This window comes from Triticum dicoccoides, chromosome 2A (genome assembly GCF_002162155.2).
Source record: "Triticum dicoccoides isolate Atlit2015 ecotype Zavitan chromosome 2A, WEW_v2.0, whole genome shotgun sequence".
NCBI lineage: Eukaryota > Viridiplantae > Streptophyta > Magnoliopsida > Poales > Poaceae > Triticum > Triticum dicoccoides.
Window position 1 is genome coordinate 211,418,013 of NC_041382.1, and position 15,424 is coordinate 211,433,436.

At 48.7% G+C, this 15,424-nt stretch overlaps 1 protein-coding gene across 2 annotated transcripts; it reads left to right on the forward strand.

Annotated features, from left to right (window-relative positions):
• The first annotated feature begins 7,957 nt into the window (after positions 1-7,957).
• LOC119354261 (glucan endo-1,3-beta-glucosidase 3-like) lies at positions 7,958-10,121 on the forward strand. Of its 2 annotated transcripts, XM_037620974.1 has the most exons (5): positions 7,958-8,055; positions 8,149-8,573; positions 8,658-9,441; positions 9,532-9,789; positions 9,901-10,121. In XM_037620974.1, exons 1-5 carry the CDS (start codon positions 7,986-7,988, stop codon positions 9,933-9,935), a joined length of 1,572 nt encoding a protein of 523 aa, XP_037476871.1. In that variant the 5' UTR covers positions 7,958-7,985; the 3' UTR covers positions 9,936-10,121. The 2 variants fall into 2 exon arrangements, with proteins under 2 accessions (XP_037476871.1, XP_037476870.1); XM_037620973.1 differs by having other exon boundaries at positions 8,149-9,441.
• Positions 10,122-15,424: the final 5,303 nt, after the last annotated feature.

Genomic DNA, 15,424 nt, shown 5'->3' on the forward strand with positions numbered 1-15,424 from the left:
GTCTGTCGTCGACAAAAGTAAGATCTGGACGTGGCTTTGCTGGCTCTCCATTCTTGAAGGGAGATCGGGAGTTGGTCCTTCACAAGAACTCCGCACTGACGGATGAATTTGTCCGCAATCTTCTTAGGCGCTAATGGTTCGCCATTAGGTTTGATGGCCTCGATATTGTACTTTACGCCCTCCTTCAACTTTTTGTTCGGGCCTCGTTTCCTGCTGCCTGAAGATTTACTCGATCCGGATGGCTGAAAGAAGAAAGATCGATTCGTTAATATATCTTCAAGTCATTTAAAACACGTGATGATCACCAGATGCCTGCTTATATAAATATACCTCGCCGGTCTTTGTTGTTTCAAGATCAACATTTTCTTCGTCATCAATATCATAATCATAGTTCATGACTTCATCAATTCGGTCGTCGCGATCGAATATCATATCACCCTCCCCGGTGTTGTTTAGATATCTGCATCCGTCATAATCTTCTTCATTCTGATCATCATCTGGCCCGCGAGGATGGCGTATGATATCGAACAGGGTCTCTTCACCCTCTCTGCCGGTATTGTCCGCCATAGCTTTTATTTAACTAATCCAAAAGAAATATAAAACAATTTAGTATTCAAATTACAATGCATGGATGCAATCAATTAATAAGGAAAAACTGAATCAATCATAGTACATAATAAGCATCATCGAATATAATCTCGAATACATCATCTCGAATAATAGATATAATCTCGAATACATCGTCTCGAATAATATATATCAAATACATCACTAGCTAGCTAGCTAGCTAATAAAGATCGAATACTAAAGAGTAATCTAGGCCACTCGCGGTTCCTGAGGCGCGGGCGGTGGACAACCAAAGTGAAGGAACCATCACTGGATCATAGCTCGGGTGATCTCCCCAAAGAACCTGCCAGGTATTGGAGAACCTGACGTCCATAGCAGCCATGTAGCGATGGACGTGCTCGTCTTCCTCCCTGACACGGCGACGTACCACCTCCGACGGGGCCGGCTCCCTCCGCACCGAAAGTGGCCCACGCGAACGCCACCAAAGGAGATCAGGGTCGACGACGGGACCCGGGACCGGGTTCCTCACCAAGCGTCGCGCCCCTGAAGGTAGCACCTCCAAGTGCCAGCCCGGCGGAGCCCAGTCCCGGACATGGGTCCTCTGAAGCAAGACGTCATCGCGAACGGGTCGACGGCGAGGATGCGGGCCGGGCATCGTCGACAACAAATACTATATGCCGCAAAAGTAAAGTAACATTTTTTAAATGATGGATTGTGATTTCATATATGCAAATTCTAAATTTTATAACTAAAAATATAATAAACTAAAAAAACATCGATTATCGTCTAACAATTAGAAATTAATCTAATTCATCTAGCTAAAACTAACATTTCCAAAATTTCTAACATTTTTATATAACTAACATTTCTATAACATTTGTATAAAAAACAGAAAAAACCTTTGACATTATATATATTATAACTAACATTTCTATATACTATTTGACATTAATCTAATCTAATTAATTAATTCATCTAAAACTTTGTATGAAAAACAGAAAAACGGAAAAAACTAAAAAGTAAAAACAGAAAAATTGTGTGTGTGTGTGCACGTGTAGTGTGTGTGTGTGTCTGTGTGTGCGCGCGAGTAGTGTGTGTGTGTGTGCGCGCGTATGTGTGCAGTAGCTATGGCCGGCGCCGGCGGCGCGGTGGCTTTGCTCGATTGGAGGGAGGAGAGGGGCCCGGGGAGGGGCTCACAGCGCGCGCGGGCGAGGTCGAGGCGACGGCGACGGCGAGGCGAGGTCGATCCAAGGCGACGGAGAGGCGAGGGGACGGCGACGGGCCGGTGCTGCCACGGGGACGGGCCGGCGACGGGGGCGGCGCGGAGTTGACGAGGACGACACGACGAGGACGGGGGCGTCGCGGAGTCGACGGGGACGGCGTGACAGGGGCGGCGACGGCGCGGGACGGGGCGGCGGCAGAGAGAAGTGGGAGATGAGAAACTGAAATTTTTCAAAGTGTTTGTTATATAGGGGACACCTTTAGTACCAGTTGGTGCCACCACCCGGTACTAAAGGCCTTTTTTGGCCAGGCCAAGCGGCGGGAAGAGCACACCTTTAGTACCGGGTGGTGGCTGGAACCGATACTAAAGACCCACCCTTTAGTACCGGTTCCAGCCACCAACCGGTACTAAAGGTGGTGCGCTGGCGCAGGTGCGGTGCGGCAAGTTTAGTCCCACCTCGCTAGCCGAGGGGCGCCCGCACTGGTTTATAAGCCCCAGTGTGGTAGCTCTCTTGAGCTCCTCTCATAAGCAGGTCTTCCGGGCCTACGTCTGCTGCTATGTCCTGATGGGCCCATTGGGCTAGCGGGCCTGCATCCTGACCCAATTAGAATTTGGGTTTCTAGTCGTATGCAGGCCGGTGTGGCCCAGTAGGTGGGCTTTTTTCATTTAGTTTTTTCTTTTCTACTTTTTTTTTTATTTTTTTAGTTGTTTTTTGCTGTATTTAGAATTTCTTTGTGAATATTTTTGCTTTAGGTACAAAAAATTAGAAACTTTCTGTTAGTGCCGGTAGTTTTCAAATTTGAATAGTTTAAATTTTGAATTATTTGAAATTTGTGTGCATCACTAGTTTGTGAATAACTTAACTTTAAAAATACATTTTTCAGTGATTCTTTTTTATTATGTTTAATATTAGTGTGTTTTATCATTATATTCAATTTGATAATGCTTAGGTTATTTAAAAAATTAAATGCCTTTGTAACAGATGAGTTTTCGTCCGAAACCCTGATAGTTCAAAAGAGATTGTCCATTTTGTACATAAAGTGCATCCAGTTTTTGCCGTAACCCTCTTTACTTTTTTGCACATGCTATGTGGGTGAAATTATGATACCATGCCAATTTTCAACCTTTTCGGAGTTTATTTGAAGTGTTTTTCAATTTAGCTGAAAAAATCAGTAAATGTATGAAAGAATTTATTTGCACAAATTTCTCCGTGTTTCAAATGCCAATACACATAACTACCCCTAACTATTACAGAGATTCCCTCCTGGGTGTGAAACACAGAAGAAACTGATGATATATAGTGAAGCCGATCACATCCCAGATCTTTGGGTGTGAAACTTTTTCTTCGCGTGTGTCACTTTGCGCCGTAACCATGGAAAATTTTCATCATTTAACGGGATGCTCGGGTCAATATTCACTGTGAATGGAGCAATTTCATCAAACTTTTCGTAATATCCTGACATGTCTATCTTGTCATCCACTCCCATGATGTTTCTCTTCCCAGAAAGAACTATGTGCCGCTTTGGCTCATCGTATGATGCATTCGCTTCTTTATCTTTTCTTTTTCTCGGCTTGGTAAACATGTCCTTCACATAGAAAACTTGTGCCACATCATTGGCTAGGAGAATGGTTCGTCTGCATACGCAAGATTGTTGAGATCCACTATTGTCATTCCATACTGCGGGTCTTCCGTTACCCCGCCTCGTGTCATATTGACCCATTTGCACCGAAACAAAGGGACCTTCAAACCACGTCTATAGTCAAGTTTCCATATGTCCTGTATATAACCATAATATGTTTCCTTTCCTGTCTTGGTTTCTGCATCAAAGCGGACACCATTGTTTTGGTTGGTTCTCTTCTTATCTTGGGGGATCGTGTAAAATGTATTACCATTTATCTCGTACCCCTTGAAAGTCATTATATTTGAAGATGGTAACTGGCACAGCAAGTACATGTCATCTTCAATAGAGGCTCATGCATGGTACGTGTCTGCAACCAGCTGGCGAAACTCCTGATTTGTTCACGTGTAATCCAGTCATCAGACCGCTCCAGGTGTTTGGAGCGTAGCAAATTCTTGTGTTCTTCCATATACGGAGCCATCAAGGCGGAATTCTGTAGAACTGTGTAGTGTGCTTCTGTGAGAGAATGTCCGTCCATACATATTATTTGACCCCCTCCTAGCGTGCCTTTTCCATCCAGTCTGCCCTTATGCCGTGATTCAGGAACACCAATCGGCTTAAGGTCAGGAATAAAGTCAATACAAAACTCAATGACCTCCTCATTTTCATGGCCCTTGGAGATGATTCCTTCTGGCCTAGCACGTTTATGAACATATTTCTTTAAGACTCCCATGAACCTCTCAAAGGGGAACATATTGTGTAGAAATACAAGACCCAAAACGTTGATCTCTTCGCATAGGTGAACTAGGACGTGCGTCATGATGTTGAAGAAGGATGGTGGGAACACCAACTTGAAACTGACAAGACATTGCACCAAATCATTCTCTAACCTTGGTATAATTTCTGGATCGATTACCTTCTGAGAGATTGCATTGAGGAATGCACATAGCTTCACAATGGCTAATCGAACGTTTTCGGTAGAAGCCCCCTCAATGCAACCGGAAGTAGTTGCGTCATAATCACGTGGCAGTCATGAGACTTTAGGTTCTGAAACTTTTTCTCTGCCATGTTTATTATTCCCTTTATATTCGACGAGAAGCCAGACGGTACCTTAATACCGAGCAAGTATTCAAAGAAGATTTTCTTCTCTTCTTTGGTAAGAGCGTAGATTTCATGACCCTGATGTATGTCGTCTTTTCCGTGCATACGTTGCTGGTCCTCCCGTGCCTCGGGTGTATCTTTTGTCTTCCCATACACACCCAAGAAGCCAAGCAGGGTCACACAAAGATTCTTCGTCACGTGCATCACGTCGATTGCGGAGCGGACCTCTAGGTCTTTCCAATAGAGCAGGTCCCAAAATATAGATTTCTTCTTTCACATGGGTGCACGTCCGTCAGCGTCATTCGGAATAGATTGTCTACCAGGACCCTTTCCAAAGACCACCTTCAAATCCTTGACCATATCATGTACATCAGCACCAGTACGGTGGCGAGACTTCGTCCGATGATCCGCCTCACCTTTGAAATGCTTGCCTTTCTTTCTTACGGGATGCCTGCTCGGAAGAATTGACGATGTCCCAGGTACACATTCTTCTTACAATTAGCCAAATATATACTGTCGGTATCGTCCAAACAATGCGTGCATGCGCGGTATCCCTTGTTTGTCTGTCCTGAAAGGTTACTGAGAGCAGGCCAATCATTGATGGTCATGAACTACAATGCCTTTAGGTCAAATTCTTCCCCCTTGTGCTCATCCCACGCATGTACACCTGTTCCATTTCACAGTTGTAAGAGTTCTTCAACTAATGGCCTTAGGTACGCATCAATGTCGTTGCCGGGTTGCTTAGGGCCTTGGATGAGCACTGGCATCATAATGAACTTCCGCTTCATGCACAACCAAGGAGGAAGGTTATACAAACGTAGAGTCACAGGCCAGGTGCTATGGTTGCTGCTCTGCTCCCCAAAAGGATTAATGACATCTACGCTTAGACCAAACCATACGTTCCTTGCGTCATCTGCAAACTCCTTCCTGTACTTTCTTTCGATTTTTCTCCACTGCGACCCGTCAGCGGGTACTCTCAACTTTCCGTCTTTTTTGCGGTCTTCTCTATGCCATCGCATCGCCTTGGCATGCTCTTTGTTTTGGAACAAACATTTCAACCGTGGTATTATAGGAGCATACCACATCACCTTGGTAGGAATCTTCTTCCTGGGGCGCTCGCCCTCAACATCACCAGGGTCATCGCGGCCGATCTTATAACGCAATGCACCGCATACCGGGCAAGCGTTCAAATCCTCGCACTCACCGCGGTAGAGGATACAATCATTAGGGCATGCATGTATCTTCTGCACCTCTAACCCTAGAGCGCAGACAGTCTTCTTTGCTTCATACGTACTCTCGGGTAATTCGTTGTCCTTTGGAAGTATATTCTTTATCATTACCCGCAAGTTTCCAAATCCCTTGTCAGATACACCATTATCTGCTTTCCATTGCAGCAATTCCAGTGTGGTGCTCAGCTTTTTTTGTCACCTACGCAATTCGGGTACAACAATTTTTTATGATCCTCTAACATGCGCTGCAACTTCTTCTTCTCCAAATCACTTGCGCAGTTTCTCTTTGCATCGGCAATGGCCCGACCTAGATCATCAACGGGCTCATCCGATGCCTCTTCTTCAGCTTCTTCCCGCATTGTCGGCTCAGCTTCTTCCCGCATTACCGGCTCAGCTTCTTCCCTCATTGTTGTATCATCGTATTCAAGGAATCCATGGCCAGGATAGCTGTCGTCGTCCTCTTCTTCTTCATTGTCTTCCATCATAACCCCTCTTTCTCCGTGCTTGGTCCAAACATTATAGTGGGGCATGAAACCGGACTCAAACAGGTGGACGTGGATGGTTCTTGACGTAGAGTAATTGTGACCATTCTTACAGCCAGCACATGGACAAGGCATAAAATCATCCGCCCGCTTGTTTGCCTCAGCCGCAAGCAGAAAAGTATGCACGTCATTAATGAACTCGGGAGAGCATCGGTCATCGTACATCCATTGCCGGCTCATCTTCAATACACAGCACCGAAAACACCAAATTAATACAATACATAAAGTTCATACAACACTTAAATGCAACAAACAAATAACTCTCTAGCTAAAGAATTTAAATGAAACAACAAATGCGATCAAGATCGCAACTAAGGTAACAATTGATCCAACAACATAATGATACCGAGCCTCACTATGAATGGCATATTTTCTAATCTTTCTAATCTTCAAGCGCATTTTCTCCATCTTAATCTTGTGATCATTGACGACATCGGCAACATGCAACTCCAATTCCATCTTCTCCTTCTTAATTCTTTTCAATTTTTCTTTCAAATCCTCGTTTTCTCTTTCAACTAAATTTAACCTCTCGACAATAGGGTCGGCTGGAATTTCCGGTTCAACTACCTCCTACATACAAATATCTATGTCAGCTTGATGGGCATAATTTGTCATAAACACGAAATGCAACAAATAGTTTTACAAGAGAATATACCACATTCGAATCATAACAAGGACGAGGGCCAATGGGGACGGATATCAAAACCATGGCACTATGTATAACAAACAGCGTACGGGTAAGATAATTATACGAGTAACTATATATCCAAATCACACAAACATCAATTTTTATATAAAATTTCATGAACAAGAGGCTCACCACAAGGTGATGCCGGCGACGGGACGGTGCAGGCGATCGACGGTGGTTACGACGGAGATCTAGAATGCACTAAGTAAACCACACCTACATATGCAAACTAAGTGTTATTTTGACCTCGATTTGCATATAAATCAAATACTACCACATATAATTCCTCCCAAATTACTAAACCCCACAATTAATCACTATATAAACCAATACAAGAGCTAATTTAGCAGTGAGAGATGAAAGAACAAAGTTGCTAACCTTTGTGATCATTTGAATGGATGGGGGCCTGCAAATCTTGACAAATTTGGGGCAAATTTTATGATGAACTCGAGAGGAAGAAGGGAAGAACAGAGGAGAGGAAAAGGGGAAAGGAGGGAGAACAGAGTGCTGGTGGACGAAGGGTTTATATAGGACGACCTTTAGTACCGGTTCGTGACACAAACCGGTACTAAAGGTGCTGGAGGGACCCCTCTCTGACAACATCCTGCCACCACTCTCATCAGTACCGGTTCATGGCACGAACCGGTGCTAAAGGTTCGCCACGAACCGATACTAAAGATCTCCTCTCGCCTAGCCGTTGGAATCTGCACTAATGGACACATTAGTGCCGGTTCTGTTACAAACCGGAACTAATGTGTCTCACATTTGACCATTTTTCTACTAGAGCAGCATCTCGACTGATCCAAATTTAAAATTCAAGCGGCTTGGGTATAGGTAAAGTGAACTAATTCACATTATCCCCCTACTGGCGGCCATTTAAGCCTCTCCACTAGAGCCAATGTGAGGGCGTGCCACCCTCCACTGACGATCCTCCATCCTGGCCTTGTTGCCGCCGGCTATAAATACATGTACGCCTTGTGCTCCTCCCGGCTATCCTCTGATACGCAACAGAACAGCATGGAACTCACTCGCCTGAGCCTCGTCCTACTCTGCGCCGGATTGCCACTGCTCCTCTTCTCGCGTGCAGGTAATCAAATCAAATAGACTTGAGGTTGGTGTCTTGAGGAATACTGTAGGTAGGTGCAGTTTTGTAACAGCGGCCGGCGACGTTTGTTTACAGAGGCAGGCGAGGTGGGCGTGTGCTACGGCAGGAACGGGAACAACCTGATGGACCCAGCGTCGGTGGTGCAGCTGCTGAAGAAGAACGGCATCACGTCGGTGAGGGTGTACGACACCGACCAGGGCGTGCTGGACGCGATGAAGAACAGCGGCATAAAGATGGTGGTGGCGGTACCCAACGAGATGCTCCCATCCGCGGCCGGGGACCCAGACTGGGCCATCCAGTGGGCCAACAACAACCTGTTGCCCTACTACCCTGCCACGGATATCCGTGGCGTCACGGTAGGGAACGAGGTCTTCAAGCAGGCAAGCGAGCATACGTCGCACCTCGTCCCGGCCATGAAGAATGTCCAGGCGGCGCTGGCTGGCCTGGGCCTCGCCGACGCCGTGAAGGTGACGACCCCGATTGCGCTCGATGCGCTGAAGGTATCGTTCCCGCCGTCCGAAGGTGAGTTCAAGGACGACATCGCGCAGTCGGTGATGAGTCCCATGATTGATTTCTTGGCGCAGACAGGCTCGTACCTCATGGTCAACATCTACCCGTACTACGCGTATGCGTCGTCCAATGGCGCCATGGACATCAACTACGTGACCTTCCGCCCCAACGGCGGCGTGGGCGACAGTCGGAGCGGCCTCACCTACTATAGCCTATATGAAGCCCAGCTCGACGCTGTGTATTACGCGATGGAGAGGCTGGGCTCCTCCAGCTCCAGGAACCACACTAAGAAGATGAGAGTGCTGAGGGGAGGAAGGCGTGCCCCGAAGCCCAAGGTGCCCGCAGTAGGCGGGGAGTCGAGCCCGGGAGGGTGTGCCTACTGCCCACAGAGCCTGGGCTTCACAAAGGCGGACGCCCAGGCCTACACCAACAACCTCATCAAACTTGCGCTCTCCGGCGCCGGCACCCCCCACCGCCCTGAATTCGACATCTCCGTGTACATCTTCGAACTTTTCAACGAGAACGAGAAGCCGACTGCGGAGGAGCAAAACTACGGCCTGTTCTACCCCAACGGCCAGCCGGTGTATCAGGTCGACTTCGGGGCCGGCGACAAGTCCAGCAGCTGGTGCGAGGCGAACGCAGCGGTCGGGGACGCACGCCTCCAGGCGGCGCTGGACTGGGCGTGCGGCAACGGGGCAGACTGCAGCGCCATCCAGCCCGGGAAGCCTTGCTACGAGCCCGACACCAAGGTGGCGCACGCCACCTACGCCTTCAACGACTACTACCAGCGCAAGGGCCGGGCCGGCGGGACGTGCGACTTCTCCGGCGCCGCTTCCATTGTCTACCGGCAACCAGCAGGTGAGCTTCCGCTTCCGCTCCTTCTCCTAGTCAATTAAGTTGTTGTCCAATACCTGATGATCTCGTTTGTTTGCATGCATGCGGTGATAGGCACCTGCGACCCCAAGGCAGGGAGCTGGTGCGTGGCGAACGCGGCGGTCGGGGACGCTCGGCTCCAGGCGGCGCTGGACTGGGCGTGTGGCCACGGGGCGGACTGCAGCGCCATCCAGCCCGGCGCGCGGTGCTTTGATCCTGACACAAAGGTCGCGCACGCGTCTTACGCATTCAACGATTACTACCAACGCAACGGGCGGTCTGGCAGTTCATGCCATTTTGGCGGAGCCGGCTCCGTTGTTCATCAGGCACCAAGTGAGTTCCTGACGCTCAAAACTTATATACTACTCCAGTACTAAGTACTAACATGACGTTTCTGCAAATGAGTTCATCTGATTTAATTAGTGTTTATTCATTTGTTTGCAGAGATCGGAAACTGCGTGCTGCGATCAAGGGCCTGAAGACCTGAACCGACAACTGGTAGCGAAGACCAAAGGCTAGGCTGGCTCCTAGCTATTACTAGCTTGGAATAATGAACTCAACGCTCTACTACTTCGTATCAAAGTGTCTCAAAGAAAGAAAGAAAACCACTTCGTATCAAAGAAGTATATAGCCAGTTTTCTGCTGTAAAACTAGGCGAATAAACCCGTGCTTACGTCTTATATAACGCCATTATGGTATCTTTGCTGCTCATATTAGAGCAACTCTTGCAGAGTCACCAAAACTTGAGCCGCCATCCACCATATGAAGCACACTTCAAAATGTTTTTTAGGTTGCCAGGCTTGTGCACAAACACGGAAATGCCAAATGGCAGCCTCCACAACATTCATTCTATTTGTTTTTTTTCATTTGCTTCAAATTTATAGAGGCAATTTAAGCGACACTTAATCTAACCAAACATTGAATAAACACGATAACTAACGGACTAGCTGCCCGTCCTCCTCCCCTTCGTCTCCCGTCCAGACCTCTAGTCCGCCTCCCCTCCCGCCGTCACCGGATCCCAGCTGGGCAAAGCCCGTGCGGGGGGATGATGGCGGCGGCGGGGCGTCCCTTCGTCGCGGTTTGGAGGCGTGGCTGTGACGGTGGATCTTGAGTGGGCGCCTCAGGACGACGTGTGTGTGGCCATGGCGCCGGTCACACAGCTATGAAACCTCCTCTACCTTTGGTTGTCTTCATCGTCGGTCCAAAGAGATCTGGTCGGTGGGTGTTGCCTTGCGGCGGCTTCCCGGCGACGGATCAAGTGGAGGAGGAGATGGTGGCCTAGCTGCTGAAGCGGGTGAGGATGCCACCGTCGTCGGCGGCGCCCGCGGGTGTCGTTTTCCTCGCTGGAGGCGACGTTGGGGGCGTCCCTCGCTCCATTGTTTCCGGGGAAACCTCAGATCTAGAGGAGGCTACCATTGACGGTGGCGTCCGTGGGCGTCGTAGCCCTCGTTGGAGGCGTTGAGGGGCCTCTTGGATCGGATGATGGCGACGTCTTCGTCGTCACCCCCATGGGGGCATCATCTTTGGAGAAATTCATCAGCTGGACAGACATGTGGACGGCTTGGTGGTTGGGCGTCGGTAGGTGGTGGAGAGGTGCTTCATCCTACACATCGATGACGGCGGATCTCGGCGGCGTGGCGCCTTGGAGACTCGGCGTCCGATGGATGGCGATGGACTCGTGCAGGAGGATGACGCTGTCTGGCGTCGTGGTGGCGTCGATGGCAGAAAGGCCTGACAAGGTCGATGCGTCAGTATCTGATCTGACGATGGATCGATGGATAAAGGAGGTGACGGCAATTGCAGCGTGCGCATGTGGTGCCCACTGAAAGTGTGTCGGACCGGTGTGTAAGCCAGCCCAGGTATATGGCTTGGATGGGGCTGTCGTGGTTCTAAGCCTGACAGTAGAATAGGGGGGGGGTATGAATGTAGAGGCAAGATCCTAGCTATGGAGGAGTTGTACACGCGAGTTTTACGAGTTCAGGCCCTTCTCGGAGGAAGTAACAGCCCTACGTCTCGGAGCCCGGAGGCGGTCGACTGGATATATGCGTGTGAATTACAAAGGGTGCGAACCCTTGTCTCGAAGGAGGGGGGGTGGCTTATATAGAGTGCGCCAGGACCCCAGCCAGCCCAAGTTACAAAGGGTTCGATGTACATTAAGGCAGGGCGTTACTGGTAACGCTAGTAATAAAGAGATATAAATGATCTTTAAGGTTGCAGAGTGAATGACCGACCGTTTGTTGGGCAATGTAGTAATTTCAAAAAAATTCCTACGCACACGCAAGATCATGGTGATGAATAGCAACGAGAGGGGAGAGTGTGATCTACGTACCCTTGTAGATCGACAACGGAAGCGTTAGCACAACGTGGTTGATGTAGTCGTACGTCTTCACGGCCCGACCGATCAAGTACCGAAACTACAGCACCTTCGAGTTCTAGCACACGTTCAGCTCGATGACGATCCCCGGACTCCGATCCAGCAAAGTGTCGGGGAAGAGTTCCGTCAGCACGACGGCGTGGTGACGATCTTGATGTACAACCGTCGCAGGGCTTCGCCTAAGCACCGCTACAATATTATCGAGGATTATGGTGGAAGGGGGCACCGCACACGGCTAAGAATATGATCACGTGGATCAACTTGTGTGTCTAGGGGTGCCCCCTGCCTCCGTATATAAAGGATCAAAGGGGGGGTGCGGCCGGCCAGGAGAGGGCGCGCCAGGAGGAATCCTACTCCCTTCGGGAGTAGGATTCCCCCCCTTTCCTAGTTGGAATAGGATTCGGGAGGGGGGAAAGAGGAGAGAGAGAGAAGGAAGGGGGGCGCCGCCCCCCTCTCCTTGTCCTATTCGGACTAGGGGGGAGGGGCGCGCGGCCCAGCCCTGGCCACCTCTCCTCTTGTAACGCCCTCGATGCGGCTATATCTCCCACGTGTCGAAGCACAACTTAGAGGCATAACCGCATTGAAAGAAATGTCGCAAGTGAGGCAATCTTCACACAACCCATGTAATACATAAGGAAAAAGATACATAGTTGGCTTACAATCGCCACTTCACATAGTACATGAATAAAGCATTACATTATCCAAATACAATCAAGGTCCGACTACGGAACCAAAATAAAAGAAGAACCCCAAATGCGACAAAGGTCCCCGATCGACCCCAACTGGGCTCCACTACTGATCAACTAGAACGAAACAACATAAAGTACAAGGTCTTCATCGAGCTCCTCCTGAGCTTGGTTGCGTCATCTGCACGGACTCATCGGCACCTGCAAGCTGGTTTTGGAAGTATCTGTGAGCCACAGGGACTCAGCAATCTCGCACCCTCGCGATCAAGACTATTTAAGCTTATGGGTAAGGTAAAAGGTATGAGGTGGAGCTGCAGCAAGCGACTAGCATACATGGTGGCTAACATACGCAAATGAGAGCGAGAAGAGAAGGCAAAGCACGGTCGATACAAGTATGATCAAGAAGTGATCCTAAAACAACCTACTTCAAGCATAACTCCAACACCGTGTTCACTTCCCGGACTCCGCCGGAAAGAGACCATCACGGTAACACACGCGGTTGATTCATTTTAATTAAGGTCAACTTCAGGTTTTCTACAACCGGACATTAACAAATTCCCATCTGCCCATAACCGCGGGCACGGCTTTCAAAAGTTCAAATCCCTGCAGGGGTGTCCCAACTTAGCCCATGACAAGCTCTCACGGTCAACAAAGGAATAGACCTTCTAGCGGGAAGACCCGATCAGACTCGGAATCCCGGTTACAAGACATTTCGACAATGGTAAAACAAGACTAGCAAAGCCACCCAGATGTGCCGACAAATCCCGATAGGAGCTGCACATATCTCGTTCTCAAGGCACACCGGATGAGCAAGACGTCGGGTTAGCCAGCCCAGAGTTGCCCCTGGTAGCCTCGGACATCGCTCAGTTGGACCAACACTTAGAGAAGCACTGGCCCGGGGGGTTAAAATAAGATGACCCTTGAGCCGGCCGACTCAAGGGAAAGAAAAGGCTAGGTGGCAAATGGTAAAACCAATGTTGGGCCTTGCTGGAGGAGTTTTATTCAAGGCGAATTGTCAAGGGGTTCCCATTATAACCCAACCGCGTAAGGAACGCAAAATCGGGGAACATAACACTGATATGACGGAAACTAGGGCGGCAAGAGTGGAACAAAACACCAGGCATAAGGCCGAGCCTTCCACCCTTTACCAAGTATATAGATGCATTAATTAAATAAGATATATTGTGATATCCCAACAAGTAAACATGTTCCAACCAGGAACAACATCTCCATGTTCCAACAAGGAACAAAACTTCAATCTTCACCTGCAACTAACAACGCTATAAGAGGGGCTGAGCAAAGCGGTAACATAGCCAATCAACGGTTTGCTAGGACAAGGTGGGTTAGAGGCTTGGTGCAACAATATGGGAGGCATGATAAGCAAGTGGTAGGTATCGCAGTATAGGCATAGCAAAAGAGCGAGCAACTAAGTAAGCAAAGATAGAAGTGATTTCGAGGGTATGGTCATCTTGCCTGAGATCCCACAAGGAAGAAGAACGAGTCCATGAAGCAGACAAACGGACATAGTCGAACGGTTCCTCACAAACACGACGTTACCGAAAACAACCCGAAGAAGCACACCGGAAAGAAGCAAACAACATAGTAAACAACCAACACAGAATCATGGCATGATGCACAAACAAGTATGATGCATGTCCGGATTAAAGCGGCATGGCATGGCAAAGTGCACAAGCAATCCTACAAATTAAGTGGAGCTCAATATGCAACTCCGTTGCATATTGACCGAACACCACATCAATTATTTAGTTCACTCTCGATTAGGTACCCAACAATATTAAATGTTGTTTAAACATGGCAAGAGGTGAAGCATAACAAAACTATACCATCTAGTCAAGTTTAAATGAGGCCGGGAACAACAAACAACAAATCCGGTAAATCCCCATAGCATATTTTTGATTTGGTGCGGTTCTGCCCTAAACGCAATTTTAGAGTTAATAAACATGCAAAACAGGTAGACCATGTTAAACTAGGCAAAATTCCACCCCATTTACATCTAAAGTTTGTTAAATTTGGAGCTACGATTAATTAGTTATGAATTAAAACATTTTAGCATGGCATTTATGCAAAATTAAACAAACAACATTTTAAACATTTTAAACATGGATGAAAGTTGGATATTATGAATCTAGACAAAATTCTAAACAAGTTTCATATATAAAGTTTTTATATATGATGCACGGTTTGTGAGTTTTAAAATGCATGAAGTGCAAGGGGTTCTCTGCAAAAACTGCTCTCCTCTAGAAAAATAGCTAAAACACAGAACCTAAAAAAACTACATGGGCCGGATCTGGAACAGAGGCCGAATTAGGTGGATCTGGGCTGCTCACATTGGGCCAACAGGGAGCTGGCAGATCTGGGCCATGTAGCGATCTGGCGTTGGGCCTCGGCAAGCTGGACGGTCAACGCGCGGCGGCATCGTTAGACGACTCGGTCCTGAAGCAGGGGATCGAGCAGGCTGGACTTGGCGCTGGGGTTCGAGCTTGCTCGTTCGATAGAGAAATAGCGGCAGCAGCGGACTTGACGGACGCAGCGGCGAGGAGAAGACTCCGGCGAGGTGGGACTTGGCGCGAAGCTGGAGAGGAGGCCGGCTGGATCCAGGGCGGAGGGGCTTGATGCAGGTGGCTGCGTAGACGACGCGGGGACGTCCGGGTGAGACGCGAGGCAGAGCAACGGGTCTTGGGGGTCCGCCATGGCTTAGCGTCGGCGAGGGATGGCGGGGAAGGCCGGGACGGCCGGATCCTTGACCGGCGCGCGAGAAGAGGCAGCTTCGGCGGGGGTGGAGGCAAACCGGCGGCCACGGACTTTGAGTTCCCTAGCGTGGCTCCTGTAGGGAAAGACATGAGGGGAGAGATGAGCAGCGGGAGAGAGGGAACAACATGGGAGGAGA